Below are 18238 nucleotides of genomic sequence, written 5' to 3'. Positions count from 1 at the left end.
TTTCTTCATATGAACTAAAAACAATACGATGGAAGTGCAGTGGGCTCGGTTCCATTTCAACAGATGGATGTGAGTGTGTGCCACCAAGAGAGCATGTCACATATGTCTGTTAGGGCAAGACCCCCTGCCCAGATCATCTAAACTGCTGTCTATCCTGATTTTTTACATGTCTGTGGTTTGGGGATGTGTCACTGCTACATCATTTCTAGGCTGTATTAAATTCTGAAAAGAAAGTAAAAGCATTGTGGCCAGCAGTGGAGATAACGGAATTATTTAAATCAGTGAAAAAGATAGTGGAAGGCAGAAGAGTATTTTGTGGGAGTCTCCAGATGGAGACTGGTGCTAAGAGGGCTACGAAACAGGCTAAACCAAAATTTCCTGCTGTGACATCTCTCCTGTGCACACTGGTATCTGTGAACAGTGCCACTCCGTGGCAGTCTCCATCCTGGGAGAAAGCTGAAGTCACTGTTGAGAGCACAGGACTCCTGTGCTTGTTCATAGTACTTAATAAGGTATAAACCAGCAACTGCTTTTGTCTCCATACGAGGGAGGCAACTAATTTTGTATTTTGGTATGGTCCTCTCTAAAAATAATGTCTTTTTACTCTGCTTGAATCAAGGCCCCCTGAATAACAGGCTTCTACTTGGTTTATTGTAATTTCCATATTTGTGGCAGTTTGGAGCTGCCTGTAATTACTTATCAACAAAACATCAGCCACAGCATGGCTCAGTGGGTTAGCAGCTGAAAGACTTGGCCCTCGAAGTCTCTGATTTAGGTGCTTTCTGGACCAGAACTGTCTGAGACTTGTTACCACGAGATGTCTCCTTGGTTGCTTTTGTGAAGCAGATTGCTGGTTGCCATCCCAGTCCCCATCACTGGTGTATTTTAGAAAGACTGGGCCGAGCACTTAGTTTGAAGCAGAGAGAGAGAGAGCTTAGCGTAGAGGCAAATGGATTTATGTCCCCAAGACATAAAGTGTTGCTCCATGCCTAGAATAGAGGCATGTGGATGAAATACTAACGTGGAAGTCAGTGTGATGAGGACTTGCAGGGATATCACCTGCTTTTGTGAGGAAATAGAAGACTCAGGTCTCCAGTGCTGGCACTTGGGTTGGATAAGCACTAAACTTTCTTCAAAATATCTTAAAAGAAAATGACATCCTGGAGCTTCACAGTTTCCCATTTGTATGCTAAAGTGGTGTTCTTTAGAGCTATTTTGGGTACAGTAATTATTTTTCTCTGTAAAGAATGCAGTCTCTTTAAAGGAAATACTTCTTTTTTTCTCTTTTTTTACCTCTGTAAATTAGAAGCCTTGCTATGAGTCGTGTGTGTCCATCCCCCCCTCCACCCCCCACCCCCCGGCAGTGTCATAGCTGGTTTTCCACACAGTAGGGCCATCAAATCAAACCAAATCTTTGCTCATACAGGGTGTATAAGACTGCAGGACCTAACTCTGTGTTGCTGTCTATTTTGAGCTCTGTAACACACATACAGATAAGTACTTGCACCAAATCTGTGTGTAATAATTGAATCATCTAATACACTTACTCTCAAAAGTCTTTAGCATTTGTAAGTCTTTTCATTGTACATGGGGATGTTTCCTCAGTATAAAAGCAGAAATGTGCTCAAACAATGGATCTGCCATAAGCGATTAAGAAACACCCTCTTTTAATATACTGGAGAGCTCTGCCGAAAAGCTGATGGCATGGCACTAGCCACTGTATCCTGCATGAATTGGGTTCTAATTCTATTTTCTTTGCAATAGGCATCTTCCCAATATGTTCAGTGTAGTAAGATAGGGCCTCTATGTGCTTGTATTCCAATAAATGTGATTATAGTTCAAATGCTGCTTTCAGATGTACCTGCAGGGCTCTCGTTGACTTCAGTTGGAGTCCCAGTCATGCACTGTGGGAAAATGTGATTCTTTACATCTTCTAGCTGAACTGAAACATGAACTGATTAGAATAAATGTGACTGTTACTGAGATTCTCTAAGGAGCATAGAGTCTCATCTGACAAACCAGGTATAAATAGAAAATCCATAGTTTTGGCCATGTAATCTGAAATTGTATTTGGTAGAAATTTGTGATCAGCATCATAGCATATAACGGAATAGATCCAGTGTAACAGAAAAAATGCCTAACATGCCAGAAACATTAGGTACTCAAACAGGATTTTATCTGGAATATTTAAACTACCATATAAAAACTTAGTGCTGTGGTCTCATGAGAGTCAAAAAGATCACTGATTGTCTGTCGGTAGGGTAGACTGAAGTAGAAACTGAGAACATGTTACTTAGGCTGCAAGGAGACACAGATCTGCTGGCAAGATCATTGGCTTTAATACCATCAGAGAAGGAGTAATTGTCCATGCGGTTCTAAATTAGAGTAATATTTAGCTTTCAGTTTATGTATATGCAAATAGAATCTTTTGTTGTAGGAAGAAAATCAGGGTGAGCAAGTGAAAGAGTGCATATAGTGTTAACGTGTTTGAAAGTGTTCCTGGTTTTTACTGGGCAAGTTGGGGGGGCATATAGGAGCATCACTGAGCAAGACACGCAGCGTCTCTGCCCCAGAAAGTTTGTAGTCCAAATGGGCAAGACGGACAAATGGCAGGAAGAGTGATGACTGACTTTGTTGAGTGTGTGGCAGCAGTGAAATTAAATATGAAAACTTAACTTCAGATCTCTTAAATTTAAGTCCAGTCCTTAGTCATGAGACTAACTTTGTCATCTGAGAGGTGAAGTAATAAACAAGGATCTTAATACTGACCTTCTGAGAGGCAAATTTGCTGTATTATATCCTACCAAATGGTCTCCAAAGGAGTGCCTGTGTATTGGCTTGGGGGCAATTTTTAGTTTAACTTCTGAGCAGAATGTAGATCAGACATTGCAGCTTCCAAATTCCCTTTTATTTGTTTGATCTCTAGTCTCAAAGCTCTGAAGTGAAAGCTTTAAATAAAATAAACAAAGATGGGAGTGTGAAACAAGAAACTGTGCTTCATTATGCTTAGAGTGCTCTAGGAAGGACACAGAGAGACTCATGCGTTATGCGGAGATGAAGTGTTCACAGCAAGGAAGAAAATAAGTCTTCACTTCACGCCTATCCCTCTCCCCCCCACAGAGCCTTTTATGTCTGAGGCAGAAGAAGTCTGCTTGTGGGCTACATGGCCCGAGACAGTAAAGCGCCAGGTCCCAATTCTGCAGTCTCTGTGCGTGTGCAGCTCCCGGTGATGCTCCTAAGAGCAGTACATGTACAAAGTCAAGCTGTGGCAACCTACCCTGAGGCCGGAGACCATGTCGGGAGAGTGTTAGATCTCCATCGTGCACTTGGGAAGCAAAAGGTATTTTTTTGCAGCTTAGAGACAGGAAAGTAAATGAGCACACTGTTTTCTTGAGTATAACGAGCTGTGGCTGGTTAGAGGGCCTCTGGGGTGTCTGTGGTTGAGTTTGGATTAACTTTGGGTAAGGGTTTTGGTGTACGGCTCTCCTGGCTTTGTTAGAATTTGAATGACTCTGCATGCTAGTTTGAGAAACAGCCCGTGGAGCTCGTTTGTCTTTGACAGATGAACATTACACAAAATAGCAAGAAACGAAAGTCTCTCTATGTTGCTGCTGTTCAGGTTAGGCTCTTTACCTCTCCAACTCAGTAATGTCTGGGTCTGCTTCGCTCCCTCTGTGCTTTTTATAAGACCATATATGAGCTCACATTCTGTTGTTATTTGTAGTTAAATGCAACCTGGGTCACATCACATTTTCCTTTACATTAAATAAAGTAGCAAGACAGAGGCCATAACTGAATTATCAGGCTGACCTCCTAAATGTCACTGGATAATAAACATGCAAAAAGAATTCTCATTAAATACACATCACTAGCACTTTAATATCTAGGCAAATTAGACTGCTTTGAGGACAAGCGAGGTCAAATATCTTCTTTTGTGTGTGTGTAATATGGATTAATTCCCGAACTGGACAAAAGCATGAGCTGCAGCACTGTGTCACCTCATTACCTAGGGCAGAAACAAGCTGTGCCAGGGTGTTTTTGTACTGTGGAAATGCAATTTATTTGAGTAACCTCCTTTCAGCGGTTCTTGTTAGTTCCCCGGCGGACAGACAAAACTGTACTAACCTATTCTGCTAAAGCCTGTGCAGTGTCCTTGAAGAAATCTGAATATTATTTCAACTTCTTTAATATCTTCAAGTTACAAATTAAAAAAAAAGTTTGAAAAAAAAATACTACTAAACACAATGAAAGGGGTATGCCAGGCCTTTATAGTGAATGTGGAAGCTGTACCTAACATTGGTCAAGATTTCTATATGAGATCGATTAATTAGTGAGTGAAAATTAGAAATTTGTATGAGGGAAGGCTGAGTGAACCCATGTGTCTTTTTGCATGAACAAACAGCATTTTGGGCAGGAAGGTACATATACCGCTAGTTCTTTATGTATGGTGTCAGTAGATACTTTCCAAATGGAGTCTTAGTGTGCAGTACCAGGTAACTTATTCTGTATATTTTACATGAGGCAGATCATTGTTATGTATTTCCCACCTCTGCTATACTGATGCAACTTTACTGATGTATAAAGTACCACTTGAACTGTGGTGTGGATTATAAATTCCCTAATACTTTAAGTGGTATACCCAGCAATCAGAGCACAAAGAAATGCCAGGATAATCTTAACTGGTACTAGTTTGGGGAAGGATAGTAGTAGTGGTGGTCTGTAGTTGGGAAACAAACATAAAGTAGGATCTGCCGGGAAATGAATCTTATAGTAGTCCTGTGAAGGCGGCGTTTCTTCTTTACATAACAGAACCTGACAGGACTGTGCTGGTAATAAAAGGGGTTTGTTATGGGTTTTGATTTAGCTTTGCTAAAGCAGTGAGAATGCTGGCAGGTTCACTATTGCTGTTTACTATGTGTTTTTTAAAATTAGATAATGGCAGAGCAGTCCCATATGTCAATAACGAACAGTTCAAGTAGGTTTGTATTGGAAAAAATGGGGTTGTCAGCAGAATGGTATTATTTGTCACAACAGTGGTTAACAACCGAGTATTTTATATTGCTAGGCTGTTATCAGTTGGGAGGCAATTTTATTAGCTGGAAAGAAGAGCAGTTTGGCAGAGCAGCAACTGTGCTCTGTGGAGAAGTCAGTGTGATCGCAGTGCGCGGATCATTGTGCCACGGCTGGAGAAGGGAGCTGTGCTAATGAAGCTTACGTAGCATGTCAAGTAGTTGCCATACTCTCTGGTCTTACCCTGCATTTGCATGGTTGTGGCTAAGAAGCAGAGCATCCTTGCTGTGTGTGCTAGGAGCAGCTGCTAACCTCAAAATAAGGCAGAGCACAGTTACCAAGTTCTCTAATGGACGTTGTCTTCTGTGTCTGTCCTTTTATTGGTCATGTAAAATTCACCAAACTGGTATAATTAGAACTACTTTACTACTTTATAAATTTCAAAATTGGCATTCTAATCTGGATCCCTCCCATGCCTGGCAGCTGGGATTTCACATGTAAAGAGAGCACTGAGGAATATCCCGTGTCTACAATTTTTCCCAATAGCCTCTTGCTGCTTTATTCTGTAAGTTTGGCCTCCCTTAAATTCAGGGCATGGCAGTATCTTTAGTTAGCTAATATGTAGCAAATATCAATGGTTGGAAAGGTTTGGAGGGTCTGTGTATTTGTGGGTCGCTCCTAGAAAGTCACTGTTTATGGCAAAAAGGGGATCCCTTCTTTATGTAAATCACAGGCTCTGCTTTTTTCAGGTACATGCTCTCAATACAGCCGTTCTTCTTATGTCATCATGTATTCTGCTAATGAACTTAGCTGTATTCTTTAAGCGTGGACAGGATAGGGTTATTTTTCAAAAACATCCTTAGATAATCAGCGCTCAGATCTGCTTAACTTTGGTAATTCTGATTGGGGTGATAATTAGAAGTACATTGGCAGTTTGCTTCTAATCCTGATCAAGTCAAAAATACTCTGAAAGACAGTGAAGTGAGAACTACAGTGTCTTGTTCTCTACTTCTGGGTTGCAAATATTCGCAATTTGTATCAATTACAGAATGTGAAATCTATGGTTCCATCCAGTATGACTTTTATTCCAAGTCTTTTTCTGAAGTGTTGACTTACGGAATTGTGTGACCCTATCTAACTTGCCTGCTTTTTGCAACGTGGCCTTTTAGTCCTCCTGCTTATAATGAAAAACTTGAGAATATGGCCCAGATTCACTTCAAAGCTCAGTAACTGAAACCCCGCTACCAGTATTCTTTGTTGCCTCATGGTTTGGGTAGTTAGAGTTGTGCTTTTTGCTATTTGTGTATATCAATATGCTGTGGACTTGCTAACATGGTAGTACTGAGGACTGTCGGGCTGGATGCTCATTTACCACCTGAACTACCACTAATGTAGTTAATTTTCTATATTTTTCAGTTCAAAATTCATTTTCTCCCAAGTCACGTTACAAAGAATTTTGTATCTCTCATTATTCAAGTGTCAAGAGTGAATTAATGGTGCTTGGTTTTGTTAAGGTAGTCTTAGCTCATGGAACTGCAGAAAATTCTGGAAATGAAACAAATCCAAAGTTGCACGTTTTGGGTCTCTTATAAGATACTTGGTGAGAAGAGATAATCTCACAGATGCCAAAGCAGAAATTTGTTTATGGGAATGTACTACAAAGTAGACCAGCTGCAGGCCTCAAAAGAGGAAAGTTACCGATTTATTTAAATGCAGACCAATATAAAGTTTTTCAGCTGTATAACCTATATAGAATGACTCCTTTGAAGCATTCAGGAGACATTCCTATTCTGCATTGACCCTGTCTATAGCCATGTTTCCTTTTGGAGATTCTTATAAATTAGTGTTGGTGTTTTCTTGAAGTTTTTCCTTAATTTCTCCCAAGAGTGGATATTTGGAGTGGTTGAGTGGTTGGTTTGGCTGTCTCCACTTGAGGACAGATCCCAAGAGCAGCCCCTCAAGGGCCCAGCTCCGTGGGAATCGGCTCAGCTGCTGCTCAGCCAGGCTTTTGGGGGACACTACCTTCCCTCAGTACAGCAGTTTTCACAGTCAAATGTGGTACTTAGATGTGCAGTGAGGCTTTCAGTAAGGCTGCTGACTGCTCTCTGTGTATTTGGCTACCACAGAAAGCAAGCGGGCGTATTGAGGGAAAGTGTACCGACCATTCCCCCTATTGTGTGTCCCTACTTCTTGGAACTTTAGCGGGAGATGAGTCTTTACTAGCCTATTCACAATGAAACTCCATATTTTTCTGGTAACCTAAAAAGTAGGAATATTTTTGATAAAGGTAGAAATATTTCTTGCTCTCTACCTGATATGCAGTTCCATATATTCATCAAATCCACTAGTTTAACTACCCATCTTTCTGCTTGTTAGTAGCTGTGTTTAATACAAAAATGTCTTGCCATGCAGACCCACAGCAACTGTTGAACTGGATCGGATCAATTGTCCGTCTAATCCTGTAGCTGCATCTAATCATGTCCTTACAATCTAGGAGGAAAAGGGAAAAGCCTCCGTAGAGGATAATTGAGCACTTGACTGATCTGTGTACCATATGCATGTTTGGAAGGGATTGTTAGTCCTAATATTTTGAGAATGACTTGGCCTTAATGAGTCTCAGTTGAAAGGAGCTCTAATGTGATCGGAAATCCACCTCAATAATCGCAAGTGCCTTAAGAAACACATACCCAACTCCTCTACCAATGCCCGTGTCTGTCTTGTCCCACAGGCACTCACACAGATTGACTTGCAGCAAAGCACTGCAGTACTTTAGAAAATCAGCACTGCAGAAGGAATCTTTTTGTTTTCTTAGCTTCATATCAGAACCAAACTTTTCTTTCTGCATCATTTCCTTGCATGACTACCTCTCCTTACCATCCAATTTCTTTGTTTTTTAATCTCTCCATAACTATGAGATGTATGTGACCCATTTTTCATTGAATGTGCTAAAACAGGGGCTTCAGAGTATTCGGGAGTGCTTAGCCATGTTGTAGTTTTCTTTCTCCAAGTGGGGGTTAAGTATGTTGGTTGAAGTGCTGAGGGAGCTGGAAGATGATGCTTCTCAAGCAAACAAGGTTACACTGGTCTCCTTAACAGTGCCTTCGTGCCTCTCAATATGCCACAATTCCCATGCCTTCCCTGCTACCCAAGCTGCGGCTTACCACTAAAACACCAGTCTTCTGTCCTGGATGGGCTTTTTCACATGTAACATCAAGAACAATCAAAATTAAGAACCAGGCTGCTACAATGAATTGGATTCTTCTCAAATACACATACTTATTTTTCTCCCTGTGCTGGAAATGTGCATTGTGCTGCCCCGTACGCAGCCTCTGTGGAGTGACCAAGCCTTACGTTCTACCTCACTTCTGTGTTCAGTCACATCAGGTCAGCCCAGCATGAAAATGGATACAGGTACGGGCAAGTCAAACGTGGTCATTTCAGGAATGCTAAATACTCCAAATGCAAATGCAAATCTTACTTGAAATACTAAAACCTGTTGAGTTTCCTAAATTAGGAGTGGCTTTCAGTTACACTTGTTACAGGGTATTTTGGCAATTCACTTCTAAATACAGGCCTGAACATAGCAGCGGGTATCTTAAGAGAGAAGGTAGACAAACGGTGAAACTCAGGTGTAATTGAGAAGACCTAAAATGATGACACAGTTTTACAAAACTCTGGCCAGTGTCTTCTGTCCAGTAAAACTGGTTTCCGTTTCCTGGAGAGTTTAAGGCTACACTGTGGATAAGGAAAGTGAAATGTGGGCATTTGCAAGGAGAAGGGTGTGGAGAGCAATTCCGATAGTTTTACCCAGCTGCATGAGAAGATTTACTCTTCACCTTAAAAATGGTGATGGCATGGATGAAGGAAGAAAGCAGGATCACTAGCTTATACCTGTATGGTTTTGTAGAAATAAATACGTGTGCTGACTTCTGTGAGGCATTTTTTTTGAGATGAGTTATGGAAAGCTGTTCCAAAATTTAGTAAATCATAAATAAAAATGTGTAGTGGGTAGAAACTGTTTTTGTCAGCGTGCCTTCTAGGCAGGTTCAGTGGTGAGCAGATCCCCTGCAGTTGCTTATAAATATGTGGGAAGTCACCATTGCCAAAATTAGCAACACCAAAAGGCAGCCCGGGAGCTGTTTCTAGTTGTGCCGAGGCATGATGAGCCACGGCCAGCTGAAAGCCAGGAGCAATCGGGACCCCATCATTTAGTATTTTTGTGTAGATTTCCATAGTACCACATACCTTTCTAACAAGAGCACCTCGCCTTACATACAGTGCTCTAGGCTTTGGCTGGGAGAGCGGGCTAAAGTTAGCGCAGGCTCTGGATACACTTCTGCACAGCATCCTGGAGAATTAGCACTTGGTGAGGAGTAGGCAGTTTAGGGCACCAGTTAGAAGCCTTTAGAAAAACCCCAACAGCAACAATGCAGGGTGTGGATTGTGTTGTAAGTATTTAAGAGTGGAAGAAGGATATATGCAGCTTATAAGAACAGGTCTCAGACCTGTGGCATAATTCTAATGTGGTATAGCTTATTATCTCTTCAGTAAGTGTATAGTGACTTTAGTAATGGTGTCTTTTTAATTAAAAACTTCTAAGAAGCTCTTAGATCTGAAGTTTAGTGAATTCCATTCAATTCAGGGGAAGCGTTCCAAATGTGTGTCAGTGAGAGGGAATTTGTTTTATCTAGGAGGTTATTGCCTGTAATGATCCTTGACCAACAACCCATATAAAACCCTATTTTTTCCGTAGATAGAAGATAGTAGGAGCAGTTTCTCCAAGAATATGTCTCAAGCACAGCCTAAAGTTTCTGGCCTGAGAGAATAAATCAATCTATATGGTCAGTTTGATCCCTCACCTCTTAATGCAATGCCAGGTTTGAGAGTTCTAATTGAACATTGTTCCGTAAGGAAACGGGCTGAGGCTAACGGGTCACTGCATAAAAGCCAGTTCAGAGAAACATCTCGTGATACTGCCAACCGGCGTCCCAGCTCCATCATGAATAGGCAGTCAGATGTTACGTGTTACCTCATCTTTCAAGGAAAATAGGCTACTGATGTCTTTCAGCTTGTCGTTATCTGGGCCACTGCATTTTACCACCACCGCAGAAAGAAAGATCAAGGGACTTTTCAGATTCTTTCTAGGAAGAAAAATAGGAAACTGCTGGAAACTGTGCTTTTTGGCCATTGGTTAAATATAGCTTGTAAAAGAATCATCCCATTTTTGCCATGTGTGTCACAAGTCACTTGATTAATTAATGTTTGTTTTCAATTGGGTGCACTGTTTTAAGTCAAACTTTGATGAATGCTGGCACAAACCAAGTTATTAAATAGAAAACTATAGTAAAACATTATTTTGTTGTAAATCGAAAAGAAGGATGCCTGATGCCAGAAAGCAATTCACCATACACGAACAGGACAATTCGTTATTGTTCTGCTTAGTGGTAGACTTTCCCTTTAAGCCGTGTGCATATAAATACTTTAAAAGCAAAACTGTAAATCTATGCAGTGATGATAAATAAGGTTACAATAACAAAACATCAAATTAATATTCAATATATCAATTAAATGTTTTCTTGTAAGTGTCTGTAGTTTGTAAGTAACTGTGTACGCCTGATTTAAAGTCTCTGGATAGAAACTCTCTATTTTCAAATCTGGGTTGATCGAATGTCCAGATCCTAGTAGTCAAGACCACATTCTGTTTGTTTACATCTACAAGTGTAGCAATTTATTAAGCAAAAGTCAAGACTTCAACTACTGCAGTAAAAGGAGAATTGAGGACACTAAGTGCAGCTTGTTTATAAACAATATGACCTATAATGAAAAGGGTTGGGGTTAACTAAACAGGGAGAAATGACGGGAAATTGTATTTCCAGTCTGGTTATGTTCAGAGGGAGAATTCTGGAGTTCTGTGTATCTGCTTCTACTGCCTGAAGTCTTAGAGCAGAATAACACTGAATTAGTATGAAAAAAAAGAAGCTTGTATTTGGTGTTAGGTTAGAATAACTGCTTTCAAACAATTTTTTAAAAATATATTTTATTTAACTGCTGAGATTCTGTTAACCGACTCTGAACTTGAGTTCTGCTGTCAAATTACGAAGTGGAGAATGTAGGTTAAGAACAACAGCAATTTCTACAAGAGGAAAAGACAAATTTGGACTGTTGCATTAATTCACAATCCTGCATTGAGATTTAAACTAGTACCTAAAGGTAAAAGAGGTGTAGGAATGATTTTGGTAAGCAGGTACACAGCTGCTCCCTGGAGTTGTGACGAACACTGCTTTCCATTCAAAACAGAAACAATCCTAACCTGGTGTCCTTTGCAGCCCTTCCGTCCGATGGTTGTGAGAGCACTCGAGCTACAAGAGCCCCTTTCTCCAGGTTGAGTTCCTCAGCGTTTCCAGGGGGATTCCCCCTGTGCAAAAGCGCAGCTTGCTTTTTGATTAACTGGCAGTATCTCCTCAAACTCGAGTCCTGTTCAAGGAGAGTTGTTCAGCCCTGGCAGGGAAAAATGGGTTCTCACTACCCTCTGGTTTGTGCATAATAAATACTCAAGGCCAGGTCTTCACCGCAGTGGTGGGCAGGTGTGGAATTGGCACAAATTTGGGACCTGTGAGCTGCGTGCAGCTGCCAGGAGTGTCGGCTGCTGCCGGGCTGCCCTTGGTATCCTCAGGCACAGGGGACGGCGACAGCACATGGGACTCTCCTGGGATGGCATTCGTGCAGCTGTTACATGTCCCCGAAGTGAGAAGCGCCATCTGACAGCTTGGAAATGGGGGTGTGCTGACTGGACGTATGGGTCCGTTGTGCCCGTGACTGCAGTTTGTGAATAAGCAGTCTGTCTTCAGGTCCCACATAGCACGTCAGGCTCGGAGTCAGACAGAAAATGGGGGTCTACCTTCAGCCTTCCCAGTCAGTGAGCAGTTGTCTCTCGCTGGTGTAGGTGGATTTGTTGTTAGGGTTTTATCCTTGCTAAAACTGTAGGATATACTGTATTTGTGAATTGACTGTAGATTTTTAAGGGAATGGTGGGACCTGCTGGAGGAGAGAGGTCCCTGAGGCTGGGGAATGGCTGTCACAGCCCTGTTTGCTCCCCGGCTGGCAGAGAGGCTGGGAACTCTGGCAGGGTTGGCATCAGCACAGGCAGGGCTCCCGCTGCCCTCACCCTCTCGGCGCAGGAAGGGGGATTGCTTATCCTGCCTGCAGGTCTCCAGGGACAGACCCTCCCGGCACCTCGGCCCTGCAGGACGGGCTTCTGGGGCAGGGAAGGCAAGTCCGAGCTTGTGGGCTCCTGCGTTGCTGCCTCAGAGCAGCATGGACGTTTTGGGCTGGTGATTGTCTGTCCCACGTGCTGGCTGGGAACCTGAGCTTTAGCAGCTGTTGTGCACTTTCCTACACATGCTTCTAGTCTTTTGGCAAGAATTTAACGAGTTACTCCTTTAGTTACCTGAGTTAATTGTGTTTGTTAATGCTTTTCAGCTTTAAAAAGAAAAAATCCTGTATTCATCTTAATGCCTCGCTGTTGCTATGTAGGCAGTCCTTAGCCACGGGTTTGTGCATGCAAGGATTTAATTAAAACCTTAATAACTAAATAATCTCCACACAGTCTAGGCATCTATGAGATGGCACTATGGGGACATTTCTTGAGTTCCTCAATTGCACACCACATTACTATGAACTATTTTTTGATATTGGATAATAATACTCTAGCTTTGCTGGTGAGGTATATATAGATTATGAGGCAGCCTGAACAGCGAGCCCAAGAGCAGTGGTTTACTCAGGAACTGCTCAAGGTGTTTCCTTTGATGTGCCACAGCTGAGAGAGACTCGCATCTCCTAGAGACCAAGACTAAAGTATTTGTATTAGGGTGCCTGAAGTGAGTTTCCTAAACAGAAGTGGCCTGATTCCTTCTTCAGAGATACTGAACACAAAAAACTTCTTTTTTTTAAAAAAAAAAAAAAAGTTTTCACGCTTTGCAAAGTGGCTCTGACAGTCACTTTTCTGGGTGGCTGTCAGTATTTTAGGCATTGATTACTCCTGTATGTAGGGTGTTCAACACTGATGCAGCCTCTCCCCGTGTGCTACTGTGCACTCCAGCTGCAGGGCCAAGCTCCGGCTGGGCTCCGGATTTTGCATTCACCCCTGTGGAAATGTCCCACAGCCACATGAGCCATCAGTCACGGGTGTGCAGCCCTGTATTGTCATGTTAGGGTGATGGTGACAACTGCACACGCTGGTCCATGTCACAACTTTGGAAAGGTGTCACCCATTGGCACTTGGGACACAAACAGCCGCTGCGGGCCAGTCCTTGTTTGCCTGGGCTCAGCAGGGGCTTGGGGAGTGACAGGCTGTCATCTCTTACCCTGCAGCAATGCCGTAGGCTGCACCAGGACAGCAGAACTTCTCCATAGGAAGGGGCTACTCTCGCCCTTGCCTGGCACCAGAGCAGTGACCGGTTTCAGAGACAGAGCAGCCCCAGCGCCCCATGCCATGCCTGCGTGTCCTGCTTTCCTGGCTGAGCGTGGCCAATGGACCTCAGCCCCATGGTTCATCCCTTCCATGCAAGGGAGAGGGGCCGGAGCACGGTGGCACACAGTAAATTCCTCTCTTTTTGGTGCAGGAAACTAGAAAATAAAGAAACTGAACAAGAGTCTTAGTGTAAGTGGATACGAGGCAGGGACAGCCTTGTTAGCTGCAGTAGGGACATGGATGCCACTGCTTGCTGTGAGCAAAGGCATCGATGTCTGCCCCTGCCCGGGGAGAGCTGCATCCTCCCTCTACAGCCATAAGGTCACAGGCACCTGCTTTCCTGTATGGCACATACATAACTACCCCTGCAGCCCTATATCGTGCGTCATAAGCTCACCTCGTAGAAGCGGGAGCTGTCTTGGCCCTCCCTGGGTTTGCACGAAGTGACTGTAACAGATGTGTTCCACATCTGACCTCTGTTTTTCTATAGCTCCTGTGCACATTTTTAATTTAAAATTCTGCTCTTTCCTATAAAAGGTAAAGAAGATGTCAAGGTCTTGCTGTTCCCATTCCAAATGAAATGGGTTCATGTCCTGTTAATCAAGGAGTACAGCCGCAGCATTTGTCATTTCCCTTTAAAGTAATGGGTGGTTGATACCTGTCATTTCTCAAGAAACTATATACCAGATTAAGGTGTATTTATAGAAATCTCAATTGCTGGTAACTTGGCTGAAGCCACGTTTAGGCGTACCATTAGTAATGCATAATGAAATGACCTAAGTGGAGTTAGATTTGGGAGGGGGGAGAGAAAGCTATTTGAGTTGGATAGCTTGAGGATGCTGTTTTACTATTAAAATTAAGCTTCTGACCCCTGGCTCTGAAGTGATAAAAATAAATCTTCCTATATTTCTCTTCTGCATTTAATCTTCTATATTGGAAAAGATAAAGAATAAAATCTCCTTTTCTCCCTTGTCTCTTTCTGTTCTTAGGTACAGGACCTATTTATGCTACAGACCCACTCCTATATATGTTCCTGTTAATACTGCATAAGCTTGTACATTTATTAGTAAACCACTGACGGACTACTTCCTCCACTCCTCCTCAGCCAAACAAAAAGGAACCTATTTAAAAACAAAACAAACCCCTGACAAAAAAATACCTACAGTTTTAATGATGGACAGAAAGAGACTGAAAGCAGCATGATGAATTCTACATGAGGGGAAAAACATATTTTTGGGGATGCCACTGAAAGTAAACCACATAGAATAATGCATCTACTTTCCAGACTCTATGGTGTAAAGCCCTGCTCTGTGCATGGCACTTATGATTTCTCTATTTTAATGTAATATTTTTTCTTTTCTAAACCTTTCCTCTGACTCTTCATTTTGCACGAACTGTTGAGCAGTTATCTTTATGACAATATGTAAAGATGTTGGGTCAAAGCCCTTCCTAAGAAAGGAAATATTTTTAGTAGATCATTGTGTTTAGGTTTTTTTGGATTTCCTTTTTCTTTTTTAATTAAATTATTTCTTTTGGAGACATTTTAATTAAAAAGGTACATCTTACCATAATTAATATTCACTGTCAATAATATTTATTTTTAAATGAAGATTGGAAACAAGGTAAGACATTTGTTTATAAACTGTATTGTATATTGCTGAATAACAGTTGAATAAAAAGATTTTGAAATAAAGTTTTTACAGATGTGTGTGCCTTTCCCTGTGTCCTGAAGCTCCCTGAGAAGGCTTCGTGGCCGTGTCTGCTCCCTGCCTTGTCACAGCGCAGAGAACTGAGGAAAGGTGCATCACAAACCAAATAAAATTGAAATCGGTTATTTATTACACACCCCCATGTGTTTGCAAACCCCACAGCGGAACGTGCTGGCAGCGAGTCACACGCTAGAGCTGCATTTTCCTGAGGTGACACCGGTTATCTCTGGGCAGGGGACAGTGTGACAGTGTGGAGCATTCAAGGTAAGTTGCTTTGTTTTCTCCAGGCCACTTTGAAAAAAGATTAACTAAACAGTGGAAAATAAAAATGAATCAACCTGGAATGTTGTATTCCCTAGGCCTGGTTCCAGTATTTGTTTAAAATATATTCCAGTATTTGTTTAAAAAATATTCATATATTTTTAAATTACATAATTGTGTCACTGTCACTTGTGAACTTTCCTCTAGCAAAGCAAAAGGCTTTTTTATAGTAAATACAGCGGTTATTTTTCTGTTCCAAAATTCTTGGGTTTTAAGTGAGATAATAGGATGACTTGGTAAAGAAACATGACCTTCTTTAGCTGAATTTAGTGAAGTACTTTGAAATTTCCTATGTCTGACTGTGATTCTTACCCTTTCATTTGCATAGCATTTTAGAAAGCGCCTTAATTGTGGAAATGGTAAAGTGCCAGCTACAGCGCCAGCAGGACTCTGTCGGCAGAAGCTGTGGAGCAAAAGCAGGATGTGCCGTTGCCTTACCTCGAACCTGAGTCTTCTTCTAGAAGGAGGGTAGGAAGGGATTTTTCAGTTTCTCGGATAGTCAGAATTTGCTTTCTCTAGGCCTGCCAGTAATAGTGAGGGATTTGTGGCACTCCCATCTCACTAGCTGTGAGACCAAAACACACCTCTGTTTCATACATGCGGTAATAAAAGCCCTCTTGCACTGAGGCAAACTCACCATGGGGATCCAAGGGTGATACAATCTTTGTAAGAACGTTCATCCCCTTAATGCCAGCTGTAGTATCCCACGGATTGGGGAATAATCCATAATTGTCCCACAAAAAGCAGAACTGCTCTTTAGAAGGACTTGGGGGAGGTGGTTGCTGCAAGCCTGGAAGTGCATCAGAGCGTGCGACACTGAAGAGCGGGGTCTTTGGCCTCCATATGTGGACGGGAGGGGGAATCTTTTCTAACCTGGAAAGACAAGACAGGTGGGGAAAAATATTTGAATGTCGGACCATGCCTAAATTAATACCTGCCTTCATGTCTGGGAACTTGTTCAAGGACAGTTGTTCAATGCAGAGGTACGTGTGGAGTCTGTAACGTCACAAGAGCTCTAATCCTTCCAGTAATGGTCATGAAAGTGAAACCTGCCTGGGTTTGAACTGTGGGTGCTCTGGCGAGCTCATCATCGCTGCTGCTTTTTCTCAAGGGCAGTGGATATTTCTCAGTCACTTGTTTTCCTTCTAAGGGAGAGAACCAAAACAATACTTTTCACAAGAGGAAGAAGGAAATCTGCCTAAATTTATCTAAGTAAATAATTGATGCTTGAAGCAGTGGACCATGTTTATGTAGGAGTAGTTGTGCTCCTAGTTCAACTTCAGCCATACCTCAGCATGGTCTCTTAGTAAATAGATCATCTACTTTGCTCTCATACTTTTGTTTCGTCACTTACAGAGTACATTGTGTCTTAAATCGCATACTGTGTGGTTTGCAGAAAATATGGGAGGAAATACATCACTTTGCATTTGTCCTTCCCTTTGTATTGTAGCCTGTTACCTGCACGGGGATGTGGCAGCAACTGGAAGTTTTGTGTGCAGTGGCAGGAGTAGAATTATCAAGGTCTTTTAGACTTTAATCACATTAAAGGTGAAAAAATATTAAATCTGCAACTAAAAATAACTTTTTTTTTTATCCTTTCTGAGATCAGAATTAAGTGTGCCGCAGTAGGAATAACAATTCTTATATTCCAATTCACTGTAAAACCTCAGAACTACTAAACAATAACCTGAGGATTTGATGAAAAATCTCTTCTAACAAGAGCAATAGGCATCTTTTCTTTCCAGTGGAGACCTGCGCGCATGCAGAGAGAACTCATTCCCAGCACACAGGATAACCTCAACAAGGGAGCAGATTGCCCAGATAACCTGGCTTTACCTTTACCTTTCCTGTATTTCCGCCTTCAGAAACGTGCAGAATGAGTCCTCCGGGTTTTGGAGCCTTGGTTTCCACATTCGGGCCAGCTTTTTTGCCTGTGTTTGGCCCCGTATTTGCGTAGTGAAGGGGAAACAACTGGCTAAAGAGGAGGCTGCAGTTTTTAGTACAGTATTGAGTCTTTAAAAAGCACTTAGACGAGTGAGAAGCATTTAGATGGAAAAATGTAAAGAATTTGGAGCCTTATTCCTTGTGAGTGCGTTAAGGACTTTTGCTAAAACATCTGTCCTTTGAGAGTGGTCTTTCTTCTGAAAAGGGCAACTGCCTCACTTCTGCTGATTGTATTTACAAAGGGCAAAGTGAGGTTTTGCTGTACCCTTAATGGACAGAGGCTAGTGGCTAATCTTGCTCTTTCATAAATCTCAGCATTCCTCCTGGTGTCTGCTGTCAGAATCGATTAGGAATAAGTGCTTGGACTGCAGAGCCGTGGAAAGGCGGCGTGTCTCCTGCAGTGCCAGGCAGAGCCGGGCAGAAAGTCCTGCAGCGCGGTGGTGGGGTGGGTGCATCCCCGGGCACCTGGGGAGACAGCCCCTGGTCCCTGCGCTGGGGGACAGCCCAGTCAGCGGCTCCTCACCGCAACAACGCCGGCAAGCAGGCGAGCTGGGAAGCGTGAGTGATGGCTGTTAGGGGCCAGAGCTGAGTCATCTATAATATAATCATAAGGAAACACACATTTTTCCTGAGAGAAAATCAATAGAACTTTGCACTTTTCCTTGTAATATTTCCAGTCTGCGCCATCAGCCACAGTTTGCTCACAGTTATACTGCTATAAATTCACTGCGAGTTAATGGATTTCTACAAAAATGAATGGATTTACAACAGTGTAACAGAGCTG

General features: G+C 42.3%; 1 protein-coding gene across 1 annotated transcript in view; it reads left to right on the top strand.

Annotated features, from left to right (window-relative positions):
• The window catches only part of VSTM2B (V-set and transmembrane domain containing 2B), a 20039-nt gene extending 5481 nt beyond the window's left edge, over positions 1–14558 (top strand). Inside the window, exon 5 of the mRNA XM_009894091.1 lies at positions 14470–14558. Coding sequence (XP_009892393.1) covers positions 14470–14558 — 89 coding nt within the window. The remainder of the gene's footprint in view (positions 1–14469) is intronic.
• The last annotated feature ends 3680 nt before the right edge of the window (positions 14559–18238 follow it).

The sequence above is a fragment of the Charadrius vociferus genome, unplaced genomic scaffold (genome assembly GCF_000708025.1).
Source record: "Charadrius vociferus isolate BGI_N301 unplaced genomic scaffold, ASM70802v2 scaffold341, whole genome shotgun sequence".
In the NCBI taxonomy this organism is placed as follows: domain Eukaryota; kingdom Metazoa; phylum Chordata; class Aves; order Charadriiformes; family Charadriidae; genus Charadrius; species Charadrius vociferus.
The sequence above is the reverse complement of the archived record's forward strand: the minus strand, read 5'-3'. Positions and strand labels throughout refer to the sequence as shown.